This window comes from Gekko japonicus, unplaced genomic scaffold (assembly GCF_001447785.1).
Source record: "Gekko japonicus isolate JY-2015 unplaced genomic scaffold, Gekko_japonicus_V1.1 scaffold28, whole genome shotgun sequence".
Lineage (NCBI taxonomy): Eukaryota > Metazoa > Chordata > Lepidosauria > Squamata > Gekkonidae > Gekko > Gekko japonicus.
Genome location: NW_015177010.1, coordinates 653,422 through 667,755, shown reverse-complemented (window position 1 = coordinate 667,755; position 14,334 = coordinate 653,422). Strand labels below are relative to the sequence as shown.

At 42.4% G+C, this 14,334-nt stretch overlaps 1 protein-coding gene across 1 annotated transcript in view; it reads left to right on the top strand.

Annotated features, from left to right (window-relative positions):
• The window catches only part of BTBD11 (BTB (POZ) domain containing 11), a 371,102-nt gene extending 361,534 nt beyond the window's left edge, over positions 1–9,568 (top strand). The window contains 5 exon segments of the mRNA XM_015427577.1: positions 337–439; positions 2,257–2,338; positions 4,490–4,558; positions 8,124–8,237; positions 9,359–9,568. Of these exon segments, the coding sequence (XP_015283063.1) occupies positions 337–439; positions 2,257–2,338; positions 4,490–4,558; positions 8,124–8,237; positions 9,359–9,568 (578 nt within the window).
• The last annotated feature ends 4,766 nt before the right edge of the window (positions 9,569–14,334 follow it).

Below are 14,334 nucleotides of genomic sequence, written 5' to 3'. Positions count from 1 at the left end.
CCTAAAGAGAAAAATAGCTAGCTTTGGAAGAACAGGGCAAGAACTTTTCTTCAACATTCATCTCTTTGTCCAGAAATGTTACATATGAACGATGCCCATTCTCTTTAAAAAGATAAAAATCTTTTTCAAAGGTTTTGAGTATACTTTGTATGAATTCTATTAGAATAGAATATATTCCATCTCAGACACTTCTCCAAAATAACTTGAAAGGTGTATGGCATTAAAAAATGTGTCTTCTGAAACTGTTGCCTTTTACCACTGATAGAGGATCAAGCATGCCAATCTTTTTACTTGCTTCCAAATGAAATTTCTTCCTGTTGTCTTTTTTTATTCCAGATCCCCATTTTCTTAACAATAAGGAAATGTCAGATGTTACATTCCTTGTAGAAGGAAGACCTTTTTATGCACACAGAGTGTTACTATTTACCGCATCCCCAAGGTAAATTTATAACTAAATATGGCCAAACTAATATGAGTATTGGGGAAAATATTTGGTTTGGAATTATTTGAGTTTGCATAAGAGGAACTTGCTGTGGAAGGCTATTTCACCAGACCTTTTAGGAGGTAGATACATTATACTATGGGATGGGGCAAGTTTGGGACACAGAAGATGACTTGGGTTAGAAAAATCTGATTGAAGTGAATATGAGAGAAAGCCAAAAAAAACCCACCAGGTAAAATATATGTTATTTTTACCATTCATTTTGAATGCCAAGGAAATAAAAGTAAAAATTATACTTCTTATGTTTCTCTGTGCTGAAGTAGGGGGTGCCAAAGTCATAATTTGCTAAGGATGCAAAAAATCCTTGGGCCAGCCCTGCCTGTGAAACATATAATACAGTGATGTCAGGAAACTGATGGGCTGTACCATTGAGAATGTAAAGGGAGAAACTAGAAATTAGACTGTTGTTTTGGTGGCACATAAACATGCATTTTAACTTCTTTGTTCAAGCCTGAGAGATCTCTCTTAGGGGAAAAAATATTCCTTTGGGGATTCCGAGTAGGGCCGCCAAGTAGGGGCGGGTGGCGGGTAAACCCCCGCTTTGGAGGCCCAATTTCCGCCACCGCGGAATCGGGCCCCGGGGGGAACCCTGCCCCCCAAAGCGCAGCGTGGGTGCATCACAGAAAGTGACGCAACCACGTAGATCACATTGGGGGCGCGGCCCCAAAACTCTATGGTTTTCCCTCCAATGATTGGGGCCACACCCCCAACGTGCTCTACGTCGTGTGTCACTTCCTGTGACGTTCTGGCAGCGTGCACGCGTCCATCGGCAGCTCCCGGACCCAAGCGATGCTCCCCCGCCGATGAGTCCGAGCGACTTGGCAACCCTAATTCCGAGGCCATCAGTCATGGCCTTTTCATGAACTTATTCACCTTCTATATTTAGTGGCTGACTAGAAGGAGCAAGGTCCTCTCTGGAGTGGTGCCCTCCTTACAGAACTCCATGACTGTGGAGGCCTTCCTGACCTACTCACCATTTTCCTGCTGTCTGTCTGCATAAGACATTCCAGCTTGTCAGGGCTTTGGTTAACTGATGCTGTTATTTTTACTTCTCTTGGCTGTTTTGACTGCCGTGTTGGTTGTAGATGGGTTTCTTTGTTTTTAAGTTGTCTAATTATTCCATTGCATTTCCCAGGCAGTTTTCTTTCTGCTATATTCTTAATTTAAGACAAATTGGACAGCTTCACTAAAACATTTTAGTTCTTGGGCAACAAATGCCTTTAATGCTGAATTTGCCTGAAATCATTTTAAAGTTTTCTGCCCGCCAATATATATTTACTTAGGTAAGGCTGTAAAAGATTTAAAATGTGCAAGCACCAATGTAAATACGTCTATGCTACTGGGATTTTTCTAGCAAAACATATAGGTCTTGTGGTTTTTCAGAGTTACTGTCTCACTCAGGTTTCCTGTTGGCTATAAAAAGTTTTCTTAGCCTTCTGCTGTGACTTTAACAGAGGTTTCATATGCAGAAATCAGCAAGCAAAAGTTTTCATGACGTGGAGCTAAACATCACCTGCCAACTGTTGCAAATCAAACTACCATTAATGGGCTAGCTTCAGCAGCCATTTCAAAAAATTGGCACCCTGCTTTTTTTTTTGCATTTGCATTTTAAACATCTGACATAATTTCACATTTTACATTGACATAACCTGTTTGCCCCCAACTTAAGAATTTGTTTGCTGTCAGTTATTTTTCACAATCTACCTTACTATATCATCATAACAAAAACATTGTCTTTGCCTGGTTTTGCCTAGGTTTAAAGCCCTGTTGTCCAGCAAACCGGTATCCGACAGCACTTGTATTGAAATCAGCTATGTGAAGTATCCCATTTTCCAGGTAAGAGCTGAAAGCCTGAGGCTTTCTACCTAATTCAGAATAAACAGATGGTTTAAAGAGTCAGTCAGCAAAACTTGCACTCTTGTTTAAATATGAGCATTTCAATAAGTTACCCCTTGAAGCTAAATCACATATGAATACTGTTTATCTGTTTTATGGCCTACCACCATATCAGCAGACCATGAGATAGCTAAATGCCATTCATGTGTAATCCATGTGATAGTGCAACTTTGTGTGTGATTGGTACATAGCTAAAGAAGTTGGAACTGTACACCAGGATCCCTCCAAATCTGCAAAGAACAACTGCATTCTGCAGTCTATAAACTATGAAAACTAAGCAAATTGCAGGAGCCAATAGCTACGCAGGACCCTGAAGTATCATAAGGAAACCTGCTTGGAACTGCAACTGGCTTCTGAAATTTTCCCAGGCCTGCTCATATTGTTTAAGGTCTGACTACAGTCAATGGGGTTAGTAAGAATTTTTTTAATGTAAATACCAAGATTGTTAGGATGCTGAAGGGTATGAATATCTCTCTGGATTTTATAGGTGTAGTTATTCCATTTCCTTGTTGAATCGAGTGACTCTCCAGTAGCCGTACACTCCCCAGTCAGAGCATGTGCCAGTCTCTTGCTTGTCTGTGTGGCAGAAATAGACTATAGTGGTTGACCACATGAACAAAGAATTTATGAGGTCAGCAAGGGAACTCCCATCTGGTGCATTGTGCCTACATTTAGGATGTTCTGCTTGGTCTGCTGCCAAAGTATTAAACCATCCAGATATGCTCTGAAAGGGCTAAACTGAACAAACTGTCTATATCTGTCCAGTAAGAATCCCCTTGCAAGCTTCTTGATTGTCTTAGATTACACAGAAGAAGCTTCACCGCACTTTTTCTGCAGGACTCCAGTGCCTTTTTAATAGCACTGCGACTGGCAGAAGTCCAGCAGATTAATTTTTACCCATTGTTGCAACTACATGCCAAGAAAAGTTTACCTGCTGAATTTCTTACTGCTGTGATTCTGGTAAAGGAATAGGACAACAACATTGCAACCAAAGAGCTGAGTATGCATCATATTCTACCGAGAAAATCTGTACAGAGGCCTGATGATACTTTAATGCTGTCCCAAGACACAAAAGTATAGCTGTGGCACCACCAAATTTTGTCTAATAAGTTTGTTTATTAAAATATTTATATCCTGCTTTTCCTCATGGCTCAACTGGCTTATAAATGACAATTTAAAACCTTATGATTTAAAACATGCACTCCTGCCGGCAAAAGATGTCTTCAGTCTATATCCCCATTAAAAGCCCTGGCAAATAAAATGACCTTGCAGTTGCAGTGCCTCTTAAAATTTTCTAGAGACAGAGTCTGCCAAGAGAGGGAACAACCAAGAGTCTGCCAAGAGAGGGAACAACCAGTAGGTGGCAGCATGAGCACCACAACCGGCTCAGAGGGACTTATGGGAAGAGATAGTTGTGTAGACTTGCAGGTCCTGGACCATAAAGGGTTACAGGTCATAAACGGCACCTTGAATTGAACTAAGAAAGAAACTGGCAGCCAGTGTAGCTGTTTTTTAAGATAGGCAAGCTATGTTCCCATCGGCTAGCCTCTGAAAATAGATGGGTTGCTGCTTTCTGAACCAGCTGTGGTTTCTGGGTTGGACAGCCCAACATAGAGTGCATTACAATAATCCAACCGTGAGGTTACAGAAGCAAGGATCAATGTGGCCGGATTAGCTGAACCTAAGAAAAAAGAGTTGGTGAACCAAATACAGCTGGAAGAAGGCACTCTTGGGCACTATCTCAGCCTGCTTTTCAAACAGCAGGGCTTGGTTCATGAGCAACCCCAAACTCTTAATCCGCTCTGCAGATGCCAACTCCACTCCATCCATTACAGGTGGAGCCAGTCCCTGTAAAAATCAGGCTTCCCAACCAGCACCACCTTTGTCATGCCTGGTTTCAGCTTCAGCTTGTTTTGCCTTCACCACCTGGCACAGTTCTTTCCTCTCTTCCAATCTGAAACAGTGTTGTTGTGCGATAACTTCTAAAGCAAAGATTGCCCTAATGATAAGCAAATGGGGCACGGTAGAATGGGTGGAGAGAGGAATCTGCAAATGCCATGCAGTACTGTATCTACTTCTTTTTGTTTTCAGCTTATTATGCAGTATCTCTATTATGGAGGTGCAGAATCGCTTCTCATTAAAAACAATGAAATAATGGAGGTAAGTGGCATTTTTTTAAAATCAACAAGTGATTAGCTACTTTTAAAGATACAAAAAAAACCCTGTATTCAAATCAATAGTGAATTTCTGCAGGCTGCTGTTTTTATTATTTCTTCTCTTGCAGTGTCAAGTAACGAATGGTTGTAACCTCCCATTACATAAAGAAACAATTAAATAATTTCCAGAATATCTAGTAAATATGTAAAAGTAATAGTAGAGGAGTTAAACAAGGAAAAGTTCATTCACACAGCTCAAAGGAAAAACCATAGGCAAAATCCTTCACTTAGGCTGTGGTCACACTGGTGGCTTGGCACAATATGGTGCCGCCTCTAATTGTACCAGTTTAAAACAAGACCTGGAGCTGACTGTGGCTCAGATCATGAGCTACTCATTGCAAAATTCAGACTTTAACTGAAGAAAATTGGGAAAACCACTAGGCCATTCAGGTTTGACCTAGATCGCATCCCTGATGAATATACAGTAGAGGTGAAGAATAGATTCAAGGGTCTAGATTTGATAGATAGAGTGCCTGAAGAACTATGGTTCATGACATTGTACAGGAGGCAGCAATCACCACTATCCCAAAGAAAAAGAAATGCAAGAAAGCAAAGTGGCTTTCTGATGAGGCTTTACAAATAGCAGAGGAAAGAAGGAAAGCAAAAGGCAAAGGCGAAAAGGAAAGATTTACCCAACTGAATGCAGATTTCCAGAGAACAGCAAGGAGAGATAAGGAGGCCTTCCTGAATGAACAATGCAAAGTAATAGAGGAAAACAATAGAATGGGAAGGACTAGAGATCTTTTCAAGAAAATTAGAGAAATAAAGGGAGCGTTCCATGCAAAGCTGGCCATGATAAAGGACAAAAACAGTAGGGACCTAACAGAAGCAGAAGAGATTAGGAAAAGATGGCAAGAATACACAGAAGAACTATACAAGAAAGACCTCGATGTCCTTGACAACCACGACGGTATAATCACTGACCTCGAGCCAGACATCCTGGAATGTGAAGTTAAATGGGCCTTAGAAAGCATTAGTAACAACAAAGCTAGTGGAGGTGATGGTATTCCAGCTGAACTATTCAAAGTCTTAGAAGATGATGCTGTTAAAGTTCTGCACTCCATTTGCCAGCAAATTTGGAAAACGCAACAGTGGCCACAGGATTGGAAAAGGTCAGTATACATTCCAATCCCAAAGAAGGGCAATGCCAAGGAATGTTCAAACTATCGCACAATTGCACTCATATCACATGCTAGCAAGGTCATGCTCAAGATCCTACAAGCTAGGCTTCAACAGTACGTGGATAGAGAACTGCCAGAAGTACAAGCTGGGTTTCGAAGAGGTAGAGGAACTAGAGATCAAATTGCCAACATTCGCTGGATTATGGAGAAAGCAAGAGAGTACCAGAAAAATATCTACTTCTGCTTCATTGACTATGCTAAAGCCTTTGACTGTGTGGATCACAACAAACTATGGCAGGTCCTTAAAGAGATGGGAGTACCAGACCACCTCACATGTCTCTTGAGAAACCTGTATAAGGGCCAAGAAGCGACAGTTAGAACCGGATATGGAACAACTGATTGGTTTAGCATAGGAAAAGGAGTACGACAAGGATGTATATTGTCGCCTTGCTTATTTAATATATATGCAGAGTACATCATGCGAAATGCTGGCCTGGATGAATCACAAGCGGGAATTAAGATTGCTGGGGAAAAGATCAACAACCTCAGATATGCAGACGATACCACTCTAATGGCAGAAAGTGAAGAGGACCTTAAGAGCCTCTTGCTCAGGGTAAAAGAGGAGAGTGCAAAAGTGGGCTTGAAGCTGAACATCAAAAAAACTAAGATCATGGCATCTGGCCCCATCACTCCTTGGCAAATAGAAGGGGAAGTCGTGGAAGTAGTGATAGACTTCATGTTCCTGGGATCCCAGATCACCGCAGACTGTGACTACAGCCATGAAATTAAAAGACGCCTGCTCCTTGGGAGGAAAGCAATGGTGAACCTAAACAGCATGATAAAAAGTAGAGACATCACCCTGCCAACAAAAGTCCGCATGGTCAAAGCAATGGTATTCCCAGTAGTCATGTATGGCTGCGAGAGTTGGACTGTAAGGAAGGCCGAGCGCTGAAGAATAGATTCTTTTGAACTATGGTGCTGGAGAAGACTCTTGAGAGTCCCTTGGACTGCAAGAAGAACAGATCAGTCAATCCTAAAAGAAATCAACCCTGACTGTTCCCTGGAAGGCCAGATAATGAAACTGAAGCTCAAATACTTTGGCCACCAAATGAGAAGGGAGCACTCACTGGAGAAGACCGTGATGCTGGGAAAGATTGAAGGTCAAAGAAGACGGGGATGGCAAAGCATGAGATGGTTAGACAGTGTCATAGATGCAACGAACATGAAATTGAGCAAACTTCAGAGGACGGCGGAAGACAGGAAGGCCTGGCGGGATCTGGTCCATGGGGTCGCGAAGAGTCGGACTCGACTGTGCGACTGAACAACAACAAAGTGTTGTGGGGCATATCATTCAAACAGCACACCCTGCTGTGGTTTACCCACATGAACATCCTGTGGTCAAGCATCCACATTACTGTGGTGCCTCAGCCACGGAGCGTGCTGCCAGAAATTTTTCAAAATGCATCTGTGTGCATGTGCATTCATGTGCGCACATAAGTGTGCATGCGTGCACATGTGTATATAGGCAAAAAGATTTTTTAAAATCTCCCTAGTGGTGGGAATGGATCTGCAGGTTCAGACTGCCAAATCTGTTCTGCACACTCTCGCCCACATTCAGACTTCCGGCCATGTGCAATGACTGCACGGGGAACCAAAAACACCACTTGTGATGTGGTGCCTTTTTAACCCGGCTCCAAGTCATCCTATGATGGGATGAGTATGTTGGGGGAATGCCTTACAGATGTGGCTGTGTGACTGCGCCCATTTAATCCGTTGGTGAATAGTACCTATATCGGGCTAAACTGCCAGTTTGAACGTAGCCTTAGTCATTCTCTGACATGGCTTTGGGTTCTTCAGCTGTCTTGAAGTAATGGAGACATGAAGGTAGTGTAAGAAAGCTTTCACTGCCCACATATATACTTTTTCATTCTTCTGACCGATGGTGGTTTGTGGAAAAAAGGTTTTGCAGGTTTTTGAAGTATTACAAAAACCCACCAAATCCCTTTGCCAGATACCATAGGAGAATGGAAACAAAGAACATGTGGACTTTGTGGTCTGCTGCTTCCTTTATCATATGCACTTTAAAGCATCCACAGTGTTTTCTTAGTTGTACTTTTGGCTTGCCATTTATTGACAACAGGTTCTCCTGGTCTGACCTTACCCCGCCATTTATTTATAAAAGAGAAAATGAGTAAGGAGAATTATCTTATTAATGGAGCTCAAGGATTTACTGTAATTCATTTGAGCTCTGTTTTAAGATGGTATGCAGTGCACAAAAAGAAAAGGAATGGGGGTGGAGGAGAGAAACTGAAAGCAGATGCTAACAATCCATTACCCTTCCACTTCCTACTAAGACCCTGCAATAATAGGTTTTTCCCTGATTTTCAGCTTCTGTCTGCTGCTAAATTTTTCCAGCTTGAAGCATTGCAACGACACTGTGAGATCATCTGTGCAAAAAGTATCAACACAGAAAATTGTGTGGATATTTATAATCATGCCAAGGTAAAAGGGAACTACTGATAAATATACATGTGTGTGTGTCTGTGTGTCTACCAATGAGTGCAGCTATTATGGTCAAGTGACACTGCTAAGGAATGGAATCAGTTTACCATATTACCATTATTCAGTTTGCTCTTTACATGTAACGCCATGCTTGTGACCTCCGTTTTCAAGACCAATGAATTCATTGAGTGGACTTAATAAAAACAAAGAATTGGAAGCATCTTCCTGAGAGCTGATGTAAATTGAAGGCTAAGAGTTCTTTCAGCCTCCACTCCCCTTTTGCCCCACCAAGCTGTAACACGGTGACCACGGAAGTGATGGGGCTTTTGTACTTTTGCCATCAACAAAATTTGTGCTTTCTGGAAATTTTATTTTGCACCTGCTGCAGCATCTCTGATCTTTCTGATGACCTCTGCAGCTGTGAGCCAGTAGCCAAAATGAGCTGGTGTTAAGGGTTAGAGTAATCATTCATTCTCACTGCTAGTATGCGACAGCCTCTATCATTATCTGATGCCAGTGAAGTAAACATTTAAGGACAGGAACCATGTGGGCTGGGCCAATTCAGTGAATTCTTCCCAGTCTCATAGTTCTCCTCTCTAGCATGGAAAGACATCCCAGGGAAGCATCTGCCACCCTGAGAAAAGTAGGTGTAAATGGGGTCAGGGTACATGCAACAAAGTCATGGAGTCTGGCTTCTAAAAACATCTAGATTAAGCCAGAGGTCATTTCGGGGGGGATCGCGGGGGATCGCAGTTCCCCCAGGTGAGGTATGGGGGGCGGGGCACGTGATGAAGCTCCCCCCCGCTTCCGGCCGCCCCGCTTCCGGCCCTCATTCAGCCAGGAGGAGGCAGGAGAAGAGGGAGGGTAAGTTGCTTCCTCCCTGCCTCTCCCCACCCCTGCCTGCCTGGGGCCAGGGAGGGCCTTCGCGGGGCTTCCTTGCACTCCCGCCGGCCTTGCAGGTCCACCGCCGGGCCCCTCATGCTTCTTCTTGCCCCTTGGGCATGCAGAAGCAATTTTGCTGTTGAGAGAGGGAGGGAGGGTTCTAGCCGATATCTGTGCAATTATTTGACAAAGGTATTTTAGTTTCTCTCACTTCTTTTCTCCCCATTTCTTCTTCTCAGTTTCTTGGAGTCACAGAACTAGCTTCCTATTGTGAAGGTTACTTTCTAAAAAATATGATGGTTCTAATTGAAAACGAAGCTTTCAAACAGCTGCTGTATGACAAGAATGGTGACTCATCTGGCCAAAATGTACTGCAAGATTTACAGAGGACGTTGGCAGCACGGATCCAGTCGATTCATTTGTCATCTTCAAAGGGTTCCATTGTATAAAGTTCAGGAAGGGTCCAATGTTCGGGAAAAGACTCTGCAAGTGAAATTTTGCTGATGCAGTTTCTTAAATGAATATACAACATTCTTTTTTTCCTACTGGAGTGGTTGTGGGCCAAAGGTGCTGTCATTTACTTGAATCTTCTCTTGGGCAAGAGGTTGTGGTACGTGTGGCTCCTATGGGTTTTGGAACTGCAAGGATAATATTGCTGTTCTGTGAGTTACCATTCGGATTCTGAAGACAGGAAGTGTTGTTGTGCAGCTAGCACCAACAGAAGCAGCCGGGCTGTGTGCCCCCGATAAACAACAGAAGCCCCCTCATAACAAGATGGATGCCATGGAACAATTCTTTGACAAAACCAACATATCAGGTTGTTTTTGTTACACGGTGTCATAACTTTCTGTCAGAACGGTTGTGTCCCTGTCCCAGAATCCGGTTGTATGATGCATTTAAGAAAAAAAATACACACACATAAGACCTGATAGCTGCTGTTTAGCAAGAGTCAAAGAACTGGTAAGACTGTTACAAATGAGAAAATATATTGGTAAATTTTTAGTGGTGGGAACTTTTTAAAATTGTTCATAAAAACGGGGTGGCCTTGTAGTTTAAAAACAACAACAACACCTATTTCTTAAGCTCTGAATTTTGTTTTCAGCAGAATTGTATTTGAGAATGTATGTAACATGTTATGTTTTCTTTTCGTTTTTAGTTTTTTTAAAATGGTAAAATGTACACTGTGTAAACACACCTAAAAAGCTCATAAGCTTTAACCTTAAAGTGGTATAATCTTGCCTAAATGGCTACGGTTACACCAAAGAGGTACATTACCAAGAACTCTTACAGTAGTTTGGGGTGGGGAAAAATCTGCATGCTACTTGTGGTTTAAGGTTTTAAAACAGCAACAAAATTCAACATGCATTTGCATGGTAATGGTACCTGTGAAATGTTATGTTTGTGCTTCATTTTGCCAAGAAAAAAATTGCAATGTTAGTTCTTTGTCAAACCAGATTTGTGAAAATACCATTATTTCAGGGTTTTGTTTTCTGGGTGTGCACAATTTCCACAGGGAAGAGTTTTTTAAATATGATGATTTCTAATTATTATATGAGAGAGGTCGTTGATGGGTTGCTGTTCAAGGGAAATGCTGGTATTTTGCTACTGGGCAGAGGTTAAGATTAAGATGATTTATTTTAATTATATATTGGATATGTACTATAGAATGATTTCTTGCCGTAAATTGAGAATGTGTAGAGTATATGCTTATGGAGGTCTGTAACAGGCTTCAAGCTATTTAGCAACATATTTTTAGCAAGACAAACATATAAAGTGCCACACTTATTCTTGACCATTTATGTTTGATCAAACAGTTTTAGGTGAGGAATTGCAGTAAAGATTTATCAGAATTGATTCCATGCTACCTTTTCCTTGGCAAAACTGTATTGGTTTGCTGGCCTCCTTGACAAAATTCTGGCCAGATCACAGTATTTCAAAAACAGCATAAAGTAAACCCTAGGTCTTTTATAAGGTGCTACATCACACTGATATATTTTTAAATGTTCAGGGTTTTTTTAAATTACACAACAGAAGAAGAAGTTGTTCTTTAGCTCTGTACTGCAGATTCCCTAAATTGTTTTAACCCGAGTCCTACAACAATACTGCAAATTGTTTAAATTACCCCTGTTACAGAGACAATAGCATGGCAACTTAATAATGAAGGGTTTTTTTCTTTTTGCACCTGATCATATCATCTAAGATTGTAGTGTAGAATGTATCTGTAATGGCAACTGGCCTTTCTGTGAATGTTGCAGAGCTTACAGGGGAAAGAGGCTGACTGAGGTTATCGCTGCTCCTCCTGGTGCTTCCACTATATTTGCTGTGCTTCCTTGGACGCTGACAACAGTGGTACCCAAATGAACTTGTAACACATCTGAGAGCCTCATGTCAGTTAATTGCCAAGCTGCCAAACAGTAAAGTGTTGGTCGACAATGCTGCAGAAAAGGCTGTGGTCATTTTCACAAGTGACACCAGGAATCTGAAATGTAATCATTTGTGGGATAGAAAGCGGGCCATTTTAAACCGAGTGCACATTCTCTTAATTGTAACTGTGCAAGTTTCACAATCAAAAACCAGTTTCAAACAGCACTTGTGAAAAGTGGCCCAAGGCCTGTGTAACTATGTCCATGTTAGAAGGACTAGCCTGTGAGTACCAAGCTGAAAAATAAGTGTACATATGGGTCCCATTAATAAGAGTTTGACTAATTGTTTAGAGGCTACTGCTCAACAGTAGGATTGTAAACGGCAGCTTACATGAATGTTGATCCCTTCCATCAGCTTCACATTTTGATTTTGTGTAGCTCTCCAAATTTTTCCCATGTTGTTCCTCCACTGAGGACAGAATGGGAAAATGTCTGATTTCCCTCAGACTGTTGGCTGTACAGGTCATACAACAGAGCTGAATGGAATTTAATCTGGATAAATTAATATACATCCCCCACTCCCACCAATGAATTGCATCCACAGCATTTTTTAAAAATAAAGGATATTGAAGGGAGATGATTCCTCAGAAGGGATGCATTTCAATGTCTAGTCCCCAGACAAGAGGACATCAACACAGTTAGGAAGGTACTGTCATCCATCCTAAACAAAACACACTCAGCAACAAAGTGTGCTCTTTGTTTGGGCTAAATGACAGTACCTTATTAACTGTGAATCAAGAAAGCTGTTTGTAGGCAGACACAGAATAAGGGGAGCCAATACCATTCGTTGGGATAATCAAAGGACCAACTTTTAAATTTTTTACATTGGTTAATTATTGGGGATATTTATTAGCTAATACAGTAGAGTTTCCCCAGTTTTAGAAGTGCTATATTGCATGTAGTAAATAAACATCCAAGAAGTATATTGCAAAAGGTAAAACATTTATTATGGTGGATTCAGATCACATTCAGGTTGCAGTTGAAAGGAGAGAAAGAATCCTAATCTCAAGAATACTGTTTCCTGTCACAAGTGGCCAGCGGACCCAGTGGCACATATGTGCAAGTAAGAGGACATTGCTTCTACAGGAGAGACCTGTAGATCAGTCTTGACTCCATGAAGAGCCATGACAATACTGGTATAAAACAAAGGACACACAGAGAGAGGAGGTCTCAGAGAGAAGCTCCCAGGTTGAGAAAAAAGAGAGGCGTCTCATTGAGGAAATAACACATATACACATCTAGAGCAATGTAGCAGTCCCCCCCCCCCCCAGTGTCCAGGCATGCTGAGTTTCATTACTCCAGCAATACGGATCTGTTGTGGCCAAGGGCATAGGACACATACCATACCTGTTTTGCAGGCCAGGCATTTGATGGGATGCAGAAGAGTCAGGCCTCCTCTGTCTGCTCGTCTATGATTTCTGGCCAAAGTCACCCTGGCTCCAAGATTGGGGCTATCTAGTTGTGTTCTGCCCAGGCACTTTGCCAAGTATTTTCTAGTGTGTCCTCTTAGCTGTGAGTTCCTGCCCTGGCTCTGTGAAGGTACAAATGCCCCAGGATTCTGAACATAAGAGAAGCGAATGTTGGATCAGGCCAATGGCCTATCCAGTCCAACACTCTGTCACACAGTGGCCAAAAATACCAGGTGTCATCAGGAGGTCCAGCAGTGGGGCCAGGACACTAGAAGCCCTCCCACTGTTGCCCCCCCCAAGCACCAAGAATACAGAGCATCACTTGCCCCAGACCAAGAGTTCCTATCTATACCTTGTGACTAATACTACTGATGGACCTCTTCTCCATATGATTATCTAATTCCCTCTTGAAGCCATCCATGTTTGTAGCCGCTGCCACCTCCTGTGGCAGTGAATTCCATGTGTTAATCACTCTTTGGGTGAAGAAGCCACGAGTTCTTGTACTGTGAGAAAGGGAGAAAAGTACTTCTTTCTCAACTTGCTCTATCCCATGCATAGTCTTGTAAACCTCAACCATGTCACCCCTCAGTTGTCGTTTCTCCAAGCTAAAGAGCCCCAAGCACTTTAACCTTTCTTTATAGGGAAAGTGTTCCAACCCTTTTGTTCTGGACTGAGGGTGTCCCCTTCACTCTATTAACAAATGCCTCAAGGTGTTTTCCTGAGCTTTTTATGTATCACTCAACCAACTTTACCTGCACTCCTATCACCACTGGGGAGGTCAGCTCTCTGCTTGGTCCCACACCATCCTACCTGTCCTTTGATGGTTTCCATCAGGCCCCACTGCAGATCCCCCAGGAATATATAACCATCATGCCAAAGGTGCATGCCGTCACCCCTGTACAGGAGCGACAGAGAATCCTTGATGGCTGGGTGAGCAAGATAAACCCCACCTGCTGAAAGAACCCCATGTCTTCCTTCACTGTTCACCTTGGCACAGGTCCTGACAAATCAGCCTTGGGTGTGAGGCATGCTTCCATACCCTCCACTGAAGCATGCCTGACAACATCAACAGGCCACAAGACCCTCAGGTATTACATGGCAGCTAGGGCCTGGAAACTTATGGACTTCTCTGTGTATTTGCCAAGGTCATTCTCACACAGGTGAAATTTATTTATTTATAACACGGTATGGGGGAGGTTGTCAGGTGTTGATGGAGAACTAGCATCAGCTGGTCCCACGGCGTGCCTCTTCTCCCAAGCCACATGATCTGGGCCAGATAGCTCATGCCCAACTAAACCAAAGCTTCCACTAGAAGCCTTACAATGACAACTTGCTTCTGTACACCTTACCCTGCCACAGCTGGAAAGATGGTTAGCTATGATG